The 22,962-nt window shown below is 37.1% G+C and overlaps 1 protein-coding gene across 1 annotated transcript in view; it reads right to left on the reverse strand.

Annotated features, from left to right (window-relative positions):
• Nucleotides 1-21,103, reverse strand: part of LOC110890764 — a 29,449-nt gene extending 8,346 nt beyond the window's left edge. Inside the window, exons 1-3 of the mRNA XM_022138390.2 lie at nt 20,765-21,103; nt 17,887-18,369; nt 17,619-17,768 (exon numbers count right to left, since the gene is read on the reverse strand). Coding sequence (XP_021994082.1) covers nt 17,619-17,768; nt 17,887-18,369; nt 20,765-21,086 — 955 coding nt within the window. The 5' untranslated portion in view covers nt 21,087-21,103. The remainder of the gene's footprint in view (nt 1-17,618; nt 17,769-17,886; nt 18,370-20,764) is intronic.
• Nucleotides 21,104-22,962: the final 1,859 nt, after the last annotated feature.

Genomic DNA, 22,962 nt, shown 5'->3' on the forward strand with positions numbered 1-22,962 from the left:
TCGTGGAAGTTTAGGGTTGATGTAACAACCCATGTGAACGATGCCAAGATATTGTCCACTTTGCTCTCAGTTGGTAGCCCTTTAAGAACTAACTGTTTTCTTGTCACCTGATTAATTGCTCGCCCGGGAAAAACGTGCCTTTGTAGAAAAGGTTTCATCCCCCTTTTGTTTGCTTACTTAACCGATGTGGGACTTACATCTCCACCCTCATTAAAGAGCCCAACGTCATCGCTAGCACACTGGCTCGACCCCTGGCTTTGTATCATCGCATGTAAACTTCACTAAGATATTGTCTGCTTTGCCACCAATGGGTTGCCCATTTAGGAACTCACAGTTTTGTTTAACCAGGCGAATTACTTGCCCAGGAAAAACGTCTTGGTAGAAAATGTTTCCACCCTGTTAAAAGGAAAATACTTTGTTCTCCTACTCAACCAATGTGGGACTTACAGTTGCCGTTAAGGTTTTTCAGCATAAGTGTGGTAAGTTCTTTGGCTTCTTTAATCACCACCATGACATATCCGAATTTTTTGTTGAGGCTTTTTAGAAATTACTCCATTGTTTTTTGCTCCATGATCTTTTCTCCATTCAACCGAAATTGATTTATTAGGGTTGTAATGATGTTGTAGAAATCTTCAATTCATCCGGTTTCTTTCATTCAAAAAACATTGAATTCACATCGCAGAGTTTGTAACATTATCATTAAAAATCATCATGCCCTCTCCTCTATGTGTCTTGTAGAGTATCTCCCATGATACTTTACATGATTTGGCTATTGATATTCATTCAAACACTAAATTTATAGATTTAAATAGAATGTGAAGTTCCTTTTAATCCTTCTTCATCTTTACTTTGTATTATGTTACGGGCATAGGTGTTGCCTCTCTTGGTGCACTAAAACAATCATCGATTATACCCCCTAATTTATGTGATTCATACTGAAATACATAACCATCATTTGGATGTGTTGGCCCATGTAATCCTTCCTTTAAGAACAGATGATAAAAAAGCCAAAACTGGTTCTCAACAGTTGATCCATAATAAGTAGTGTTTGAACTTAATTCCCTCCAATGGCAGTGGCTTCTAACAACTGATGATCCTAAAAACTGTTGTGCACAAAGACTATTATACCAAAGCCCAGTTGAATTCAAAGATTGTTGAAGACTTATCAACTGCTGGTGTCAAAGTGCTGCTGATTATCAAAGAACTGCTGAATCAAAGGCCTGATCAACCGTAGAGGAAACACTACTCAGCACCATCAAAGTTTAAGCATCATCAGCGAATAGCTCCATCAGTGTTTTGTTTTATCAATGTAACAGTGTTTGTAGCATCAGTGTTCAGAGTTTGTTATGATAGTTAGATGTCACTGTCTAGGTGATGTAAGCAAAGATGCTCAGTGGTCAGGATTTGTACTATAAATCGACAATGCCTGTACTATTCTATTCGGCTCTTTGCACACACACACACACACATCTTGTACAAACAACCATAGTGAGCTCAGGCTGAGGGGGAGTTAGTGTTTATGCATGCATAAGTCTGAATATTGTAATCTTTCAATCTTTTGACTATGAAAGCATTGTATTATCAAAGCTAATCTTTCCATGATTGTGTTACAAAGTTTTACATTCATTCCGCTGCAATTATTTTCTGTTTTATCTTATTTCAATACCATCTTAATTAAAACAACACAATCAAGTCAAACTCAGATCCTAACAATTGGTATTAGAGCATAGGACAGTCAAATTCGATCTAACAATCAATTTGACATCAACGTTCAGCTCAATTCCATTGATACTAAGTTGTTCGTATTTGTTGAAAAATAGAGTAAAGATTAATCACGTTCAAAGTTGATTATTTGAAAACACTATAAAACAACCAAGATTTAAAAATCACACAAACTCCACTTAAAACTGATAGCCTACATAAACCCCCGATGGTTGTCAGATTAAGAGATAATATCTGGCAATTTCGGATTAGGCATAATTTGGTCATCGTTTCATGGGATTCTAGTGGTTATGATGGAAATTGTGTTGGTTCCATGATTGACTGCTGCTAAGGTTTCACCTCAAGTCATTAAAGACTGAGGTAAACAAAAACCTTAGGAACATGATCTTATATGTTGAACAACAGTTTTTGAAAAATGTTTAAAAAGTTAAAATCAAAATTGTTTTAAATAGAAAAGAAAATCAGTAGTTTCAAAACATACGTCAAGGCATAACCAAGGATCAACTCCAAAACAATGGTAGAAAAACACCAGTGTTCTAAAAAGGAGCTTGAGTCTACCCAAATCACTTGTGTGAAAAGGGTAGAATCCTGCAAAGGTTATGTGTTGATGTTTAGAAAAACTAGGTCAGAAGTAATGTGAAATTTGGCGTAAGAATTTACAAAAAATGACCAAGTTTCTTAAAACATTGTTGTAACTGATTCCGGATTGATTATTCTTTCCTTAAAAACATTCCAATGTATGTTACAACATCTGCCTATGGAAAGGTTAAAAAGGGAAGGAAGAAAAATAAAAAAACTCAAAAGTGTGTTTATCTCAAAACTTTTGAAATCAAAAGAAAAAAGTATATATCCAAAACACTTGAAAGTGCACATGTTAGTACGACAAAAGGAAAACCAAAACAAACCCTCATCCTTGCTCAAACATCTGTCATCAAACAGCTGAATGCAACCTCTGTTTTAGGGAGGTTCAGGTAATAGATGTATCACCAGTTAATAATTGTTCAAGATGACATAAGCAAAAATTTTCTCAAAAGATATCACATGGTAATAAGGCTTACAAAAGACTTTGAAAACCATTGTGAACAAGTTTCCTCATGTTTACAATCATCTGACAGGAATTGGTTTCCAACAGTGGTTATAAAATTTTGCTCAAACCACTAACCATTCCCTTAAACTTGAGGATGGAATGACTCTGACCCCATCCAAAGTTATTTTGAATTTGGAAATTTACCAGATCTAATTGTTTCGTTTATCAAGAAACTTTTACTTGTTTTTAAATGGTAAAGGTTTCATGTTCATATCAGGATATATTACTCTTTTCTTTTTTATAGAGAGTGATATATTTTGTGATTTTACTTGTTTTAGATAGTAAAAACTCAATTTCTGACAGGATGTAAAGCCCTTCTAAATTTTTATAAAAAGGGTGATATATTCCATGATAATGAATCAAGAGGAGATGGTGTCCAAGTAAGGGTCAATCCATTCAGAAACTCAAGTCTAAACCATTAATCGAAGTTGATTGTTAACATACTTCAAAATCTTTGGTTGCCCATGTTTTATTCTAAACTTAAAACACTCAATTTCAAAATTTGCAGCCAAAGTAGATTATGGTTACCATCTGGGATACTCAACCACTGCCAAGGCCTATAAAGTGTTTAACACAAGGACTAGGTGTGTGGAAGAGACATTGGATGTGAAGTTCAATACTTTCATCATTAAAAATCCCAGCAAACCCTGCTGAACTGTTTGACCTTGATAAATTTACATTTAAAGATGTTTTGTCAAGAGTAACCCTGCAGGTACCCCACAATCTCCATCACAAGACCATGGATATGATGTTGTGATCCCACAATAGAAAATCACATCCACCACCAGAGTAGTAGATGTTCAAAACAGCTGTCAAAGCTCATCTACAGCTGCATCAACAGTTGTTCACCAAAGTAGCCCTCTAACCTCTGTCATCTCACCATCTCCAACCTCTGTTGATAAAAATCAATCAACAGTGGATAAAAATCAACATTGTGCCACACCCATTCCTCCCATTCCTCCATTTCAAACAGATGTTGGTTCATCAAAGTCTCCTACAGATGTTAGCTCAGATGATTCACATCTGCAGCCTTCACCTCTCAATGCCATTGTTCCATACAAGGGGGATCTAATCTTCCTTAAATATCATCCACCTGATCAAGTGATTGGCAACATCAATGAAGGGGTTTTCACAAGAAGTCAATCCCAAAACATTTGTCTTTTTGCTGGCTTTCTATCACTCCATCAACTAGTCAAGTACCAAGAGGCACTGAAAAACAATAGTTGGGTAAAAGCTATGCAAGAAGAGCTCCAACAGTTCAAAAGACAACAAGTATGGGAACTTGTACAACTGCCAGAGGATGTAAGTCCAATTGGCACAAAGTGGGTCTTCAAGAACAAGACAGATGAACGGGGCATTGTTGTCAAGAACAAAGCTAGGCTTGTGGTTCAAGGTTATAGACAAGAAGAAGGCATCGATTATGATGAGACATTTGCTCCTGTAGCAAGTCTTGAAGCCATCAGATTGTTCTTAGCCTTTGCTTTAAACCACAACATCAAGGTGTATCAAATGGATATCAAGTGTGCATTCCTCTATGGCAAAATTCAGGAAGAGCTATATGTTTGCCAACCTCCTGGTTTTGAAGATCCTTTTTATCCAGATCATGTCTATAAGCTAAATAAAGCTTTGTATGGCTTGAAACAAGCACCGAGGGCCTGGTATGAAACTCTTTCCACTTTTCTCATCTCTATTGGATTTACAAGAGGTAAAATTGATAAAACACTGTTTTTAAAATGGAGAGGAAAAGATTTAATGATTGTCCAAATTTATGTTGATGACATCATTTTTGGAAGCACATGCAATGCAATGTGTGAAGAGTTCAGACAACTCATGACAACAGAGTTTGAAATGAGTGCAATGGGTGAACTTTAATGCTTTCTTGGTCTACAAGTTAAGCAATTGCAAAATGGAACTTTCATTCATCAAAGCAAATAAGTAAAAGATCTTTTAACCAAATTTGAGATGAATGATTGTAAACTATGTAGTACACCAATGGCAACCACAAAGCTGGTCTTGTCTAATGAAAAAGATGACTTGGTTGATCAGACTTTATATAGAAGCATGATTTGGTCTTTATTGTACCAACTGCATCAAGGCCTGACATCATGTTTGCAACATGTGTTTGTGCTAGATCCCAGTTAGCACCTAGGAAGTCTAACCTCATTGCTGTGAAAAGGATATTCAGATACATAAAAGGTGCTCCCACACTTGGTATCCAATATCCTGTTAATGGGAATGTTAAGCTTTCAGGTTTCTCAGATAGTGATTTTGCTGGATGCAACACCACCAGGAAGTCTACATCAGGAGGGTTCAATTCCTAGGCAGTTGCTTAGTGTCTTGGCAAAGCAAAAATCAAGCAGCCATTTCCACATCCACTACTCAAGCAGAATACATTGCTGCTGCAGGCTATACAGCCCAACTGTTGTGGCTTTAAAATCATTTACTGGATTTTGGTATAACTGCTTTAAAGACTCCTCTCATGTTGGACAGTCAAGTAGCTGGAAATATCATCAAAAATCCAGTTTCCCATTCAACCACTAAACACATTGAAATCAGACATCACTTTGGGAGGGATTGCTATGAAAAAGGTTTGATTTCTCTGCATCATATTCCAACTAAAGATCAACTAGCAGATTTGCTAACAAAAGCACTAGACACATTAAAAGGTTTTCAGAAATTCAAAAAATTCATCCTTAAAAATAGCTAAAATGAAAATTTTTCATAAATCCTTAAAGTCTGTCCATAATCCACTGTTTGTTTCAAACCTCTGATAGTTGAAAATTCACCCACTGCTGAAAGAAAACCTCTGTTTCCTCATTTCGTTGTTGTCCACTGTTGACTAAACATCAGTGTTTCAACCACTGATGTCTATCCACTGATAGATAAAAATCAGCCACTGATATTTCATGCACTGTTCCCAACCACTGTTGTTGCCCATTAGTGATTTCTAAACAACTGTCATCCACTTTGTTCATCAGAGGTTGCCACGTGGGCAGATGTTAACCGTTCGATCTTTGAAACTGCTGCCACGTTAGCATTCACTTTTCCCTTTTACAAAACCCTTATAAACCCCCAAACAGCGCTTTCACTGCCGTATCGAACTCAAAAATTCTCTAAAGCGGTTAACATCTTCTTCTTCATTTCTCTTTCAACCATTCACGATTTCTACTTCCAACCATGGCTCTTATCATCAAACACCCCCACAATTACCTCTGTACATTCGAAAAGACAGATAAAAAAACAGAGTTCCACTCCATAATCGATACCCTGTCCTCATCAAAGTATAAAACTTTGCTTACTTGTGATGCACCCATCTATCAAGACATCCTGCGTGATTTTTGGGCTAATGCTGAAGTTCTAGAACAAAATAAAAAGCCATGGGAAATCACTTCAAAAGTAGGGTGTGTCTTCGTACCAATAACCCACAATCCATTTCAGAGGTTTTTCAGATGAATGATCTAGTAGGTAAAACTTCTTTTCCTAAAATTGAGTATCAACTGGATTTTCTCGAAATAGGGTATGCTGGACAATTGACAAAAGCAAGAATGTTAAAAGGAAATTTTCCACCACCTATGAGGTTCCTGTTCCATACCCTGCTCATTTGCTTATCCAATAATACAACTGCTTTCAATGAAATTCCTTTAAAAATTAAATACTTAGGGTATGCAATTATGTCAAAAACAGATTTTAACTACTCCAAGGCATTATTTACTGATTTAGTCGCCAATTTGAAAAACATAAAAGAATGCACAAACTCAGCTTTTTCTATTGTTCCCAAGGTTCTTAAGTTATTATTTAAAACAGAAAACTCATGAAAAAACTTTTTAACAAGGAACACCATTCAACATAAACAGTCTTACTTCTGAAACATTTGCTCGCCTTATGGCAAAAGAGTCAAAAGTTTCTAAAACACAATCAAAGAGGTCTGATCAAACTTTATATGAGTCCACATCTGCTCCTCAAACCTCTGTTGCTGAGCCCACTGCTCATGGTGAACACAGTAGCACAACCACTATTGTGTAACCCCCACCATCCAAACCCAAAAAGACCAAAAAGAAAACCACAAAGCCCACCAAACCCTCAAATAAGGGTCCTCTGGAAGATGAGATCCTAATGGTTAACCTTGTGACGACATCAATGTCACTAGAAACCACTGTTGCTACTTCCTCACAACAGTTGGAAAGATCTTAACCGGAAACCACAACTCCTCATGGTTCCTCCCAAAAGGAACATGTTGTAAGCAAAGGGACCCCAGAATATGAAGTATTACCCTCACTTGAGAGTAGGCTTAACAGCCCTCTTCCCGGGGCAAATTCTCTTTCAACACAACTCCCCACAACTCCCATTCCACCTACCATAATACCTCTGTTTGAGGCCATTGAAATTCAGACACAAAACAGCCCCTCTCACCAACAAATTATTGAGAGTACAACTTCTACATTGGCTGTGTCTGAACCAATTCAATTGGCTAACCCACAAACAGATGAGGAGGCTACACCACTTGAATTTCCTGAAATTCAAGTTGGTAGTCCAAGTGGAGCAACTACTGCAGATGTTGGATCCACTGATCTACATCTAGACAATAGTTTCATTAGTCAGACTCCTTTGATGGCAACTACTGCTGTGGCTACCAAGATATCCACTGGTGTGTTCAAGTTAACCACTAGTGTGCTTTCTAAGGTATCCATTGATGCAGAGGGAAGTCCCCAGAACCAAGAACAAGGGGCTTTGTTGATGAAAACTTGGAAACTCCTCCTATTTCAAAAGTAGATACAACCACCACTGGTGGGAATTCAGATGCTCCCATTAAGTTGGGTGATGGATTAAAATATCAGGATTTGACGGAGAGGCTATCTAATGTTGAAACCACTGTTGCTGATATGAAAGATATGATGAAGCAATTGGTGGATGCTTCCAAAAGTCAACCTTCTCATCAGCAGTTATCCCAAGAGCTTTGGAACTCAGTTCAACCCATTCTTGCAGCTCAAAGGGAACTGGCTAAGCTTCAACATAACTCACAAATGGAGCTTATTAGAGTTATGGTTGAAGAAAGATACAAGGATACACAGGCTGATATCAGGGGCATCAAAGAAGCCCTTGCAAAAATGACTGATACTACCCTTACACCAATCCTTGAAAAGGATGATGATGATGATGCCAAAAAGGGGGAGAAAGATTCAATGAAAAACTTTGGCAAACCTACACCAAGGTATCAGCCAAAACAAAAGCCAGAGACTGCTAAGAAGTCTTCTGCAAAATCTTCTAGAAAATCTGAATCTGGCAAGAAAAAGGGAATTGATGATACCCTTAATAAGCAGACAGATAAGGAGATTGAAGTAAAGTAGAAGAGAAAAGATACTAAAGAATGTAGGCAAGATATGTTGAGGCCGGAGTTGAAGAAAAAGGTGAAGAAAGAAAACAAGTGCTACAAATTGAAACTTCAAAAAGGAAAAAACTCTTTCAAACACAACAAACCTCCCATTGCCACATTTCCTAAACCTCCTTCACCACCACAAAAACCAACCACTGATCCCAAACCTAAAACCACTGCTGAACCTAAAAATCCAAACGCTGATACATCTAAACCAAAATCCTCACCGCAAAACCACCTCTCCAAAAGCAAAAAACAAATCCTCCATCACCACCACCATCATCCATAGCAACATATGTTGACGCATATAAAGCATCAACAGATGTTGAGGCACCAGTTGTTTCAACAGATGTTAGTCAAACCACTGATTCAACCCATTTTGATCCTCCACCATCAAAAAAACCACCAACACTTCAAAGATTTCCATCACAATTAACCCTTACATCCATAACACATTCTCCTTCACAAACTCCTCTTACTCCAAAATCTGTTTACACAAAAAAAAAAATCACGGTGCATGAAGAAGAAAAGGAAGAAAAAGATATACCTGCACTAATTCCCTTATCATCCACACCATTCATTCAAACCTCACCTAAACCATTCATTCCACCATCATCACCAAAAATAAACCAAATCAAACATCCACCCGCTGGTTACATCCCATGAAACATTCTAGTGGCAGTTCAATTCCCTCTGGAACTCCTTGCAGTTCAGGATAAAATGAAACAATTTTACACAGAGGATGATCCATCCAAAAGAGCCTTCCCATCTCTGATGAATATCTGAAGTTAAAGGCCAAACAAGTTGAATATATGGGAAAAGAAGAGAGTAAAGGGTTAGGAGACAACAACTTACAAGGTTGCATGCAACATAGGCTTAGTAAAGTCAGAAAATTGGAAGACTTTGCTAGAGACCTAAGTAAGTCTATGTCAGATTTGCCACCAAATACTGAGCTTCAAAAGATATTGAGGAATGATTTCTTAAACATCATCATGGATACCAAGCCCTACAAAGCCTACAGGTCTGATTTCAAAGACTAGCCTCTTGAAGCTCTTAAAGAGGAAGTTGATAGAATCGAATTGATGAAAAAGGATCCTCAAATGAAGAAATATGCACCCAATTGGAAGAAATACAAGAAACTTGTAGCAACTAACTATGGGACAACTATTTGCAAGATGGTCTAAGCAGAATATTGATCTAACTTACAAAAAGTTAGAAGAACTAAGAAAGAAAGATCCATCAGTGCCTCAGAAGCTAGTATACAATGATGAAACCACCGTTAGACCTCAACAGACCCATCCCTCTAGAAAGTTGTTCTCGTCAGCAGATGTATCCATCACTGTCTTGAACCAAAGAAAAAGACAACAAATGATTGATGAGGAAGATGAAAAGAGAGAACCAGAAATCTGAAAAGAGGCTATTAGAAATCGATTAAATCTTGGATTGGATGAGGCTTCCTTTCAACTTCAAGCTCAAGTTGCTGCAACTATTCAAAGGTTGACAAGCAAACCTCAATCCCCTAACTCATTAAAAATAAAACTTCTCCTAAGAAACCCATTAGACCCAAAAATACTGAAGTGGAAGTCTGACAAAAAGACCCACGTATTGACTCTGCTCAAGTCTGATGATAGTGTTGAATATATATCAAGGGAGGATGCACTAGGTCTGAGTGCAGGTGACCACCAAGATCTTATGAACCTTCAACTTCAAATGGATGAAGATGACATCGACTCCTTGGATTTTGAGCTCTAGTTTAAAGAGCAAATTAGGGAAAGGTTGATGAGAGAATAAAGATCAAAATAAGGAAGTGTTTTGGCATCATCTGTTCTAGGGGGAGATTGTTGGCCCATGTAATCCTTACTTGAAGAACAGATGATACAAAAGCCAAAACTGGTTCTCAACAGTTAATCCATAATAAGAAGTGTTTGAACTTAATTCCCTCCAATGGCAGTGGCTTCTAACAACTAATGATCCTAAAGACTGTTGTGCACAAAGACTGTTATACCAAAGCCCTGTTGATTGCAAAGACTGTTGAAGACTTATCAACTGTTGGTGTCAAAGTGCTACTGATTATCAAAGAACTGCTAAATCAAAGGCCTGATCAACCTTAGAGGAAAGCAGTGCTCAGCACCATCAGAGTTTAAGCATCATCAACGGATAGCTACATCAGTGTTTTGCTTTATCAATGTAACAATGCCTGTAGCATCAGTGTTTAGAGTTTGTTTTGTTAGTTAGATGTCAATGTCTAGGTGACGTCAGCAAAGATGCTCAGTGGTTAAGATTTGTACTATAAATAGACAGTTCTTGTACTGTTCTATTCTATTCAGCTCTTTGCACACACACACATCTTGTACGAATAACCATAGTGAGCTCAGGCTGAGGGGGAGTTAGTGTTCATGCATGCATAAGTCTGAATATTGTAATCTTTCAATCTTTTGACTGTGAAAGCACTATATGATGAAATCTAATCTTTCCTTGATTGTGTTACATAGTTTTACATTCATTTTGCTACAATTATTCTCTGTTTTATCTCCTTTCATTACCATCTTAATTAAAACAATACAATGAAGTCAAACTTAGATCCTAACAGGATGTTCTAGTGGTGATGGTTTGATGGTATTAATTTACGGTTGTGATTGTTGCATGTTATTGTTTCTTGTTGACGTGGGAACTGACGGATCTTCCTAATGGTTCTCAGATGCCACTATGAAATATATATTTCTTAAATATTTTGGTTTTACAAAACGTAAGTTTCGTTAATTCGATTAGGTTTATTACTAATGCATACAACTTTGAAGATGACGGTTGAAGACCTAACAAACACACCCTTTGAATCAACAGGCACACACCTTGACATAAGTTTGAGTAATATAAGTTTATACATAATAAATGTGTATATATATATATATATATATATATTAATTGTATCTAGCTTATCATATATTTAATAAAATTATGGTTCAAAATCAATAGAATAATAGAGAGGGGCTTCCTTGGCCTTACCTTTTTTCTCCTTCTAACATTCCTAATCAACTCCATTAATTTGGCTATTTTTTATCTTTGTTTCCGCTTCTAGTTTACTGTCCTTTGAAATATTTTTTGACCTTATGCTATTTTGTTAATTATCTTTTGACCTTATGGTTAGTTTTAGCTTTTTGATGGTGAAAGTTTGAGGCTAATCTCATTGTTAATGATATCAGATTATCAACTTATATGTGTAGCGTTTGAACTACAGATGTATTCTTTAGAGGGATATAAAACTAAGAGATAATACTATTTGTTATGTTGTTCTTATTGTTGCCGTTGTTGTTGTTGTTGTTGTTGTTGTTGTTGTTGCAACACCGAGATTTTTGGGCATTTATTTAGAAGCAACAAAAGTACCAAGTTTGTGAGTGATAAGTTTTCAAATGATGGAGGCAAAGTCATGTGAATAGGAGGAAACATAGGAAGGCAGGGTCATAACCAACTTGCCACACAAAATCATCTTCCATTTATCAACACTACACAACCCCCTCCTGCTCCGTATGATATCCTTACTAACATCATTTATACCAGTCCATATGGACGTCATCTACTACCACCTTCCTTCCATCCATCACCTACTACCACCTTCCTTCCATCCACACTAAATGTCCCACCCCTTTCCAGCACACTTCAACAAAAACCACCTACCCCACTCTTACCCAATCGAACCTCGAGTCGTCTCTACACATCTTTGCCTCACCGAACCAGCCAACCACTACCAACAAACCCGCTACTTAACCACCCATACCTCACAACTCAATGTTTCTAACCCAAAACCCGATCTCCAGGCGCTTTGGTCCATGACCACCCATACCTCACCACTTGACACTACAAACCTAAACTCTCATTCACTCTCTATGTATCTCACTCCCAAATCATCTCTCTAATCCTTCAAAACCCAACTGGTTGAACTAGTTCACAATTATTTAAAGAGTGTCGTGCTTGACGAGTTCCGTGCTCTTACCCCATCTCACTCATAGTCCTTTCACTAGTTGGACGTTAAAATGCTTTTCTTCATGGGAACTATGGGAGATTGTTTATATGCAACAACCCTTGGGTTTTGGAGATCCTGGGTTTCCATACCACGTTTGTTTACCGAAGAGGTCCTTATATAGGTTGTAACAGGCACCACCACGAGTGTGGTATCAGGGGTTTAGAGATTATGTGTCTGCCTTATGGTTCTCTCACAACTAGTGTGACCACTCATTATATATCTCTTATTGTATGGTAATGATATTGTTCTTACTACTTCTTTGAATGCTCTTCGTCATAAGTTTATGTCTCTTCTGGTGAAAAAGTTCACTATAAAAGATCATAGTTCCCTCAACTACTTTCTTGGCAATACTATGAAACATAATGGTAATTCTTTATTCTTATCTCATCACAAGTATCACACATCTAGGATGTCTAATTCAGCAGTGACTCCGATTGACAAACTTAGTGTTAATGACAATCCTTGTTAGTTGACTCTACAAAAAACCACAACCTTGTGGGGGTGGGAGGGGGGGGTTCATTACCTTACTTTCACCCGCAAACACAATGTATGTTGTTTAATAGGTATGTGTGCACATGCATGCCACTCGTACATCTGAAAAGAATGCTCTCATACGCATTCTTCATGTGAAGGGTACAATTTCGTTTGGATAAACATGATAAAATTTGAAATTACCAATGTTGCCTCCTACACTAACGACGACTGAGGTGGTTATCCCAACACCCAAAATTATACATTGCCCATCATCAAGGAACTCGTGGTTTTGTTTTCACCCAGTGAATTGCTTCCCTAGGAATACGTGTCCTAGTAGAGAAGGTTTTCACCACCTTATAATGAAGCCTTTGTTATCCCCTTCAACCGCTATAGGGCTTACATTTCCTATAAGGATATGGGCGTCATTTTGGCTGCAATGGCATGCACGATTCGTTTATAAGTGCAGTTCCAGCCGTGTACTTGTGCTTTATCAGTATTTCTGGTCAACAAAGTCAAAGGTCCAAGTCAAAGAAGTTAAAGATTGTAAAGCATGACATATTCCGAATTTGTAATGAATGCCTTGTCCGAATTTATCAATTAAATTCAGACTAAGGTGCTGTTTGTTTACCTCTTAATGAGCCTCTTAATGGTTCAGACCTCTTACTGGTTCAGCACTTAATGGTTCAGACTGTTTGTTTCACGAGCAGATGTCTGAATGGTTCAGACATTTGCCTCTGAATTGTTAAGATTTATACAAAGTCTGAATGGTTAAGACCTCTAATCTGAATTGGTCAGACATTTGCCTTTGAACGATTAAGCATTATACATGCTCTTAATGGTTCAGACCTCTTACTGGTTCAACACTTAGTGGTTCAGATCTCTTACTGGTTCAGCATTTAATCATTCAGATGTTGCCAAACAGCCCCTAAGGTTTGTTGTCCGAGTTTGTTGGTTTGCTTTAGTGTTTGTCCGAATTTATCATAAGTTTGGATAGTTAAGTCAGAACTTATGTAGTCCGAGTTTGAGTTTGTTGGTTGTTGATTGTAATGTCTGAATTTATGTAAATTCGGATGGGTTTGTTTGTGGTATCCCGGACAATAAGTTTTGTTCAGGTTTAGTCCCTAGTCTATATATATGTGTTGATAGGTTAGATTAAGGCAAGTTTTGTGCAATCTTTCATAGCCCCCTGGGTGTACACATTCTAGAGAGAAAGTGAGACTATGTGTTAGTAAGAGGAAGCTAGGGTTTAGATCTTTGTGATCTAAACCAACTTGTAGAAGATGATGTATACTTGTTCGGTATGTAATCTGTGTTGATTGTAATGAAATAAATGAGTTTCTCCTACATCTTCTTCTCCATATTCTATGTTTATGTTGTTTCACGTCTTGTTCAAGTGTAATGTTGATGTTCATCCTCGATCCAGTGCTCTTACAGTGGTATCAGAGCGTGGTTACCGATTTGGAATGGTCTAACCGCCTTCCTAATCACCATTGCTCTTTGATTTGATGTTTGTTTCGGCCAAACATCATCAAGACGTGAAGATTTTGGTCCAGATACGAAGAAATTCGAGCTGTTTTGGATAGAACTGTTGGGTTTTTGGTAGATCAAGGGTTTTGAAATGAAAAAGGCTCTGTCCGGATTTCGGTAAGTGTTAAAAGTTCCGAATTTTTTCGGTCCGAATTTGTTCCTTCCGAGTTTATCGATGACCTTGTTGAAGTCACGCTTAGGAAATAATCAGGAAGAAGTGGTCCAAGTTTACCTATCCGGGTTTGAGGGACTCCGGATTTGTTTTCGAGTTTACAAGTCCGGATTTGGGACTTGTTTCATGTCCGAGTTTAAGCATTCAGTCCGGATTTATACAAAGACATAAATCTGTCCGGGTTTATTAAGTTCTTCCTTTTTATCCAGATTTGTTCTTTAATTCCGGATATGTGTCAAATTTTTAAACTAATTCGTATTTAATGTCTGGGTTTGTTACTGTGTCCAGGCTTATCCCATCCATGTTCAATTTTGTTTGTCCGGATTTAAGGCTATATATATGTTCCGAATCTGTTTCTGTCCAAACTTATTTGCATTCAACATATTTAATTTCACTCAAGTGTCTGTCTGGATTTGTAAAATAAAAGTTAAATTCTAAATATACATGATTAAATATGGAATAATATGCTAAACTCGGACTGAAACATGCCAAATTCGGAAAAAGTGTGCCAAATTCGGACATATAGTGCACAAATTCGGACTTGGGAGCAAAAAAAATCCAATTTTTTTCAATAAATCCGGAATTTTTTGTTAAATTCAGAAAATATGTAAATTCGGACTTAAAAAAAATCTATCTGACCTTGTTGGAAAATTCCGAATTTATGGGTTATGTTCGGAATTTTTGAGTTAAATTCGGTTTCTAGATTCTCCATGTGCGGTTTTGGTCCGTATTAGAGCTTTCGGACAATTTGGGACTTTTATTGGGCATTCGAAGAGAAGAGACACCAAGGTGAAGTGACTTGGACTTTGAAAGTTTACAAAGAAATAAGGGGAGTAAGAAATTCCTATTTTCTTCGTAAATCTAAAGCTTGTGCGTGAAAAAGCTCGTGTGTGAAGGAGTTTTGTCACATGTGTTTGGGTTTTTAATCAAGTATTGACGTGATGAAATTGATTTCTCGGTTGACGAATAGTTAAAGATTGAGCCTTATTAAGTTGCTGTTTAGAGTAGAGAAGATTAGTTTCTTGATCCCTCTTCCAAGACGGTTGCTAGTCTGTTCTCGAAATAATGTGTTGCTTCTTGATTTAAGGGGAAGATTGGAGATGAAAGCTATCGGGGATTCAGTGGATTCGTGAAGATAGGAGATTGATTCATGAAGATATGTGACGAGATGAGATCATACATGAAGGGTTGAAGATTTTTGATCAAGATAGTGGATGTACATTTTTTTCGAAGTTTGGTTTGTTATTAACTTATCGAACCAAACTCATGTCTTTGTGGAATTTGATTTGTTCGATGTTGGGCATTGGATATCTGACGTTTCGTTCTTCTACCGATTAAGTTTGAAGATTAATGTATCGAGCGATGTTCTTACATGTGGTTGTAGGTCGGTTTGCATTAATTTGATTCGGATGAAGTTTGAGGGGAATGATCAACAGTGCGCTTGATGTTGGATTCTTTGGGTTTCTCAAAGCGGCCATTTAAGTGATCGTTAGCAAGTCTTTTATTAGAAGGGTTGAAGATTGATGTGCTCGGCCGGAAAGATCAAAGCCCTTCTAAAGTTGAAAGCAGGCATGATATCATTAGTCAAGGGGGAGTCTGTAAGTGCAGTATCCGGTGACCGAAGATTATCGATGCCAAACAGAACTAATAGCAACAGTTAAGGGGGAGTTTGTAAGTGCAGTTCTTGTCAGGTAACTGTGCTTTATCAGTGTTGGTCAACAAAGTCAAATGTCAAAGTCAAAGAAGTTAACGATGGTGAAGCATGATAAATTCCAGATTTGTAATGAATGCCTTGTTCGAATTTATCAGTGAAATTCAGACTAAGGTTTGTTGTCCGAGTTTGTTGGTTTATTTTAGTGTTTGTCCGAATTTATAATAAGTTCGGACTTTTGTCAGAACTTATGTAGTCCGAGTTTATTAGTAGTTGATTGTAATGTCTGAATTTATGTAAATTCGGATGGGTCTGTTTGTGGTATCCCGGACAATAAGTTTTGTCCGGGTTTAGTACCTAGTCTATATATATGTGTTGATAGGTTAGATTAGGGCAAGCTTTGTGCAATCTTTCGGAGCCTCCTGGGTGTGCACATTCTAAAGAGAGAGCAAGACTATGTGTTAGTGAGAGAAAGCTAGGGTTTAGATCTTTGTGATCTAAACCAGCTTGTAGAAGATAATGTATACTCGTTCGGTATGTAATATGTGTTGATTGTAATGAAATGAATGAGTTTCACCTACATCTTCTTCTCCATCTTCTATGTTAATGTTGTTTCACGTCTTGTTCAAGTGCAATGTTGATGTTCGTCATCGATCCATTGCTTTTACACCGTTGAGGTGAGAAAGGCCCACAATGTCTCTTTTGTTATTGTGAGCCGAGAGTAACACTCATTAGATATTGATTATTAATAGGCATATGGATGGCAAACCTCATTGATGACAGTAAGTCCATAAGGGGGAGGGTGATTGTAATACATTACGCATATTTCACATCTGTTATGGGCATGAGAGATTCTGGTTTCATAAAGAATACCCTGCCAAAGATATCACCAACTGTATTGGGCGTGTTTACTGCGAAGCAAATGAAAACATTCCACCGTTAAACGTACTCAGGTGGGAGTAGTACTAGGATTGGCGACCTAATTGGAAGTCTGCACCAGAACCAAGGCCTAAGTCGGTGTTCTAGCGAGGACGTTGGGCTCTCCAAGGGGTGTGGAGATGTAATTCTCACATCGGTTGACGAGGAGAACGAATCCTTCCTTATAAGTAGGTGGAAACCATGAGTTCCTGGATGGGCAACCCAGCAGGGGCCAAGCGGACAATATCCTTGCAGAGTTTAGTTTCGCCGTCACGGTTGTGATGAATGAATATCAAGAATAAATGTTTATAAATGTTAATGTGAAAGTTATTGATGTTCGTTTTGAAAGTGTTATTCTAGGGTCACTAGCAAAAGCTAAACTAATTTTAGTACGTATTTTAACTTGAATCGTAGTAGAAGGTGAACATGACATTTCTAAGATATCTCATAAAGTGGAAGTGAAATCCTAGGTTATACTATTCATTACCATAACGTTTTAAACTGGAATTAAATTTGTGGTAACGTTTTTTAAGTTTTTCGTGTGATATGAAAAACCAATAAAAGTTGTGCGCCCAGTTTGACAGTGATGATTCTAGATTATACTAAAATTCTGTGGAATTGATTCCTTGTTGAGCTTATGTAAGAGCACAGAAAGTTATTCAAAATGTGATTACTTACGATTATAGATCCATTCTTTCCAAAATGGAAATTTGCTTCCACTTGCAAATGCTGAAGGCTTGTGTGCCAATTTGTGAACAGCATAATCGCCATCGTGATCCGCCATGATGCTTAGATTTGGGAACAAGTTGAGTAGCTTGGAAGCAATATCTACAGCATTTAGATCAAAAGATTGTTCGTTTTGGGTAGTACAGAAATGACCAAAACAGATGCTTTTTTCCGGTTATATGAATAACAACTGTGAACAAAACAAATCCAACTCACTAACCAAAGAATCCTGCGGTGATCAAATAATTCAGAAGCATCACCCCATCCGGTCCGTTTAGCAGTTGTTTTGGAGTCTCGGGGTAGAGATAGTGAACCATTTGCTTTCTACCATACCTTGATGCCACAATTATCGGAAGGGAACTCTGGTCCGTATTTCCATTTGTTATGCAAACCAGATTATGATTCTTTTCCACCATGGCTTTAGCCAGTTCTATGTTTTCATTCATCGCCGCAAATAGGGAGAGAGGAGTCGCACCAAACTTATTACTAATTTCTAATCCCTCTGGTGGCATCTTATTTACCAAGTCTTGTGCAATATGTGTTCTTCCATAGAGGATTGCAATATGTAGAGCTGTATCTCCATGTGAAGATACCCTTGCTGTTGTAGCTTTGGGGTCCTTGTCAAGGATTTCATTCACATGCTGGATTTCACCATCTTGAATAGCGTTGTATAGGTCTTCATATGGATGGGACTCTTTAAAATCTGTGAACATTCTAATACTCTTTTAAAATAACACAAAGTTGAATAATTTCAATAAAAAAAATAACCAAGCAATTCGCAATACACTACTAAAATACGGGACAATTATGACTGAACTTTGCGACCGCAAAGTTGGCCATTACTTTGCGACCTAAATCGTAAAGGTTGCAAAATTAACATGTGACCAGTAGGTTGTAGAATTTGCGACTGCCCATTTTACCTTGCAAATCCGTAAAAAATCAAAATAAAATTATAAATACTTGTTGCATATATGTGTAAAATAATAAAAAAATGTCAAAAAATTAGTACAAAAAAGAGGGTGAAGCTAAACGTATCCATACGAGATAAAGTAAAGTGGCGATAAAACGTATAATTAACATGTGACCAGTAGGTTGCAGAATTTGCGACTGCCCAGTTTAACTTGCAAATCCGTAAAAAATCAAAATAAAATTATATATACTTGTTGCATATGTGTGTAAATAATACAAAAATGTCAAAAAATTAGTAAAAAAAAGAGAGTGAAGCTAAACATATCCATACGAGATAAAATAAAGTGGCGATATAACCAATTTAGCAGGTGAGGAGAGGGTACAATCAGTAAAAACCACAACAAAGTGGTACATTAAAAAAAAGCGAAAATTCTTTCTTGAGTCACTCTGTTTTAATAGTTTTAACTACTTGAATTCAAAATCAAAATTTTTAACTACCTAAGTACCTATTTTTTTTAAAGTTGTAACTATATGAGTCCAAATTTGTAACACTATTAATTAAGTCAATCAACTTTTTATATAAAGACTAAAATACCCCTATGTATTAAAAATTATAACTAAACGAAATCTGTATATCCTGTCTGCCTCCTCTACACAAACACAATTCTCTCTATAATTCTCATTTCCCTCTAACTACTCCACCACCACATTACATCACCACCACCACCATTAGTCTAGCAAACACCACCACCACCAGCAGTCCACCACCAAACACCTCCACCATCAATCCACCAAAATTCATAACAGCAACACACCCTTGTCGTCACCCCAGCAAACACTACTTCCAATCTCAGAACCCTAATCACCACAAGCCACCGCCCCTGCTAACTTAAACCCCACCACAAACATCACCCCCGACAACCAATTTCATAGCCATCACCATCGACCACGCCGCCCCCACAGTCATTGCCATTGCCATCCACAACACAAGCCCCGTGGCCGATTCTACCTTCGTCTCTACCACAACCGCCATCTCCACCGATTCAACCTCACACCATGTTCAACTAACCCCTTCATCTGTCTGTAACCACCAACATCCCACCCCACCTTTCCCTCTCTAGTAAAGAACCAGATGTAGGGAGAAAGAAAATACATATGTGAAGGTTTATTATAGCATTCATATCCTTTCCATCATATTTTCACTCTAAATTACACTAAAAAACACTATATTTTCTCTCTCATTTTTAATTAAATAATATTCCTTATACCTTTATCGTTACATTTCTCTCTCCTTCACTCACAACCATTTTTTATACTCTTTATATTTTAAAAACACCACACACAAAATTTGATGCCATAGATGGGAATGCTCTTAGATACAAAGAAAACAAACCAGATCTGGTTGTGGCTCTAGTGAGAGAAAGAAAACCAATCAGTGAAGGGTTTAGATGTGAGAGAGAGAGAGAAAGAAAATAGATCTGGGGGGGGGGGGATGCGGTGAGTGTGGTGGGATGGTGGTGGGAAGATTTAGATGAGAGAGTGAGATGAGGAAGAGTGAAAGAGATCAAATTTGTGATTTGTATAGAATAATATAAGTTGGATATAAATAAATCATGTACATTAAAGACTTGTACTTTATCTGTAAATAACATTTTTTTTCTAAAAAGCAAGGACTGATGTGTTAACCATCGTGACAACGGGCACTGTGGTCAAGGTTGACTACTCGACTGTCGCCAGCCCCTTGGCTCTACTAGATGCGCAGAAACCCGACCTCCACCCGCCCGAACGCACCACAGTGGAATAATCGGTAAAACCTTGTCTCCCATCCAAGACGAACCGACGCCACCAGCATTCGTTATTCACATAGATACCGCATAAAATAATGAGGAGAGTGAGTCTAACCAGAGTCACAAGGAACACCAAGTTTTTCCCCAACCACTCAACCATTACCTCATTGGTATTCGTAAATAACTAAAATACTCTTATAACTAACAGACTTTGTAGACAGAGTTAATAGATTGTTCTCAAATTGTTACAAATTGAAAAATCAGGTACTCAAATACTTAAAATTTTATATTTTGTATTTAGGTAGTTAAAATCATTAAAATAATAAATAGGAAGATGGTAGGTTTAGCAAACCTAATAACTAATTAGCACAACTCAAATGTAATGAGAGATTAGTACTTCACCAGATGCATCTTGTCGATCATGTGCAACCCCACAAAGTTGTGGGATAGGACGCATTTCAACCAAGTGATCCCATGCTATTTTAGCGGTCACATGTGCTTTCTTCTTGTACTTGGCATAAGATTGTGATCCACAGGCGAGTTGAATAGCATGCAAAGCCTGAGCATTCTTCCTTTGCCATTCTTGTGACTTCTCTTTCTCCTCAGCTTCGCTAGTGACCACATCCCATAAGTCTTGACCAACTAGATAACTTTTTAAGCATGTTTTCCAATAGTCATAGTATTCTTCTTTGAATTCTTCTGTTACAATCCCAATCATAGCCATTGTTTGCTTGCCTACTGTTCTGTAATAAATTGAAGTGTTTACTAACTAAAGACATGTAATTTTAAAAACAGATTTTCACAAGTGTGTCCAGGTAGACACTAATTATAGGATCATTACTACAAAACTAGGAAATTGTGAATTTCCATCACAAACAGCCTTTTGTGGCCTAAATTATATATGGATATGAAAATTAGCGTCCATGGGTAATCCCATTTCACAACCTATCTGCGAACTGGGTTATTTCGTGACCACTTTTAGCAACTGACAATGGCATCTTTAATGCTGTGACCAGATTCATAGTGGTAGCTAAATTTATGACGGTTGTAATTTTGGTCGCAAATGCCTTATTCACTGGCAATGCTTGGAACATGTATAAAAGTCCACATATATTGTGAAAGTTCACTAACTTAATTTTAAAAAAAAAATTAACATATATATCAGATTTTTTATAAAAAAAAATTAACATATATATCGGATTTTTTTATAAAAAACACGTGCCCCTCGAAATTACGGGCGTGGTCCTCCCCGCACACCCTCATCACCGCCCATGAACTTAAATATTACGAGAGAAGTAATTTAATAAAACGGAAATATTGTGAAATTACGTTGCTATTAACAGCTATCAACCATTGACATCTCATATTTGTACTGAAACTAGTAGAATCATAATTACGAGAAGGAAAATTTAGTAGAAAGACTATCACAAATATAGAAAAGAACAAACTTACAATGTTTTTCTTTTTTTTTCTTAACGTCCGCTTTGATTATAGTTCTAGGAATATACACTAATTTATATACAACAGTAGAAAACATTCATGAAGACAAAAGTAAAAAGAAGCTCTCTTTAACCGCTTGCCAAGTGATTCTTCCTAATGAGATTCTCTTTTTGTTTTTTGTTTCCTTGCTATTTGTGTAATGGATAAAACACGAGAAACACACATTAGTACTAAAGGCAAGAAGCAAGCAAAGATGCATTTATAATTTGTATTATTTATTTATCAATACCCACAGTTGTTCTTAGTGTTGGGATATTCCTGTAGCACCTAAACACTACTTAAAAAATATATATACCAAAAAAATTCATTAATGGATCAAATAAAATTCCCAATTAAAATAGGAAAACATTGTTCGTCAAAGCCCGTAGCTTACACAAAAATGAGAAGGAAAAAAAATACTTTTTAATTCGTGGATGGTTGAAAATTAACAACGGATATTCAAACTAAAAATAGAAATAAAAGAACCAAACAATGGATTTGACAAAAATACTCTTTGATTAAAATTGAAGATATATAAACTCTAAACACTCATTGGTCTAGTGGAACGGCGTTCTCCTTACAAATGTAAGGTCGTGGGCTTAAATCCTTGCAAGTGCAAGGTAAAGACGGAATATTTAAGGGGTTGAAAATTTTGCACTTAAAAAAAACATTAACTCTAAAGATGTAATCCCTATTTATACTAAAGAACCTCTTAGAAAACAAGTAACCTACTCATATAAGAAACCAAATAATAATAAAATGAAAATACCATTAATACTAAATCTTCCACCTAAAATAAAATACAAATTAAAATAACTCATTTAAATCCTCCAACTTTTGAGTATTGACAATATTTTAGTTCCAACAATAACCCCCTAATCTTGTCAAATTCCTCCTAGGTCATGAATACCAAGTAAGACCCGAAGTTCCTCCACCTTAATACTCGGTCTCTTGTGTTGCTTTGCATCAACATCTTTGGTGCAACGACACAATACTACACTCCCTGTTTTCTGACTCCTTTTGGATCATTCCCATAACTTGTCCAAACACTTGAACCATCAACTATATACACGGCAACATCCTTTCACATCCACCTTGACTAAACCCGTTACTTCACAACC

The sequence above is a fragment of the Helianthus annuus genome, chromosome 4 (genome assembly GCF_002127325.2).
Source record: "Helianthus annuus cultivar XRQ/B chromosome 4, HanXRQr2.0-SUNRISE, whole genome shotgun sequence".
Classification (NCBI taxonomy): domain Eukaryota; kingdom Viridiplantae; phylum Streptophyta; class Magnoliopsida; order Asterales; family Asteraceae; genus Helianthus; species Helianthus annuus.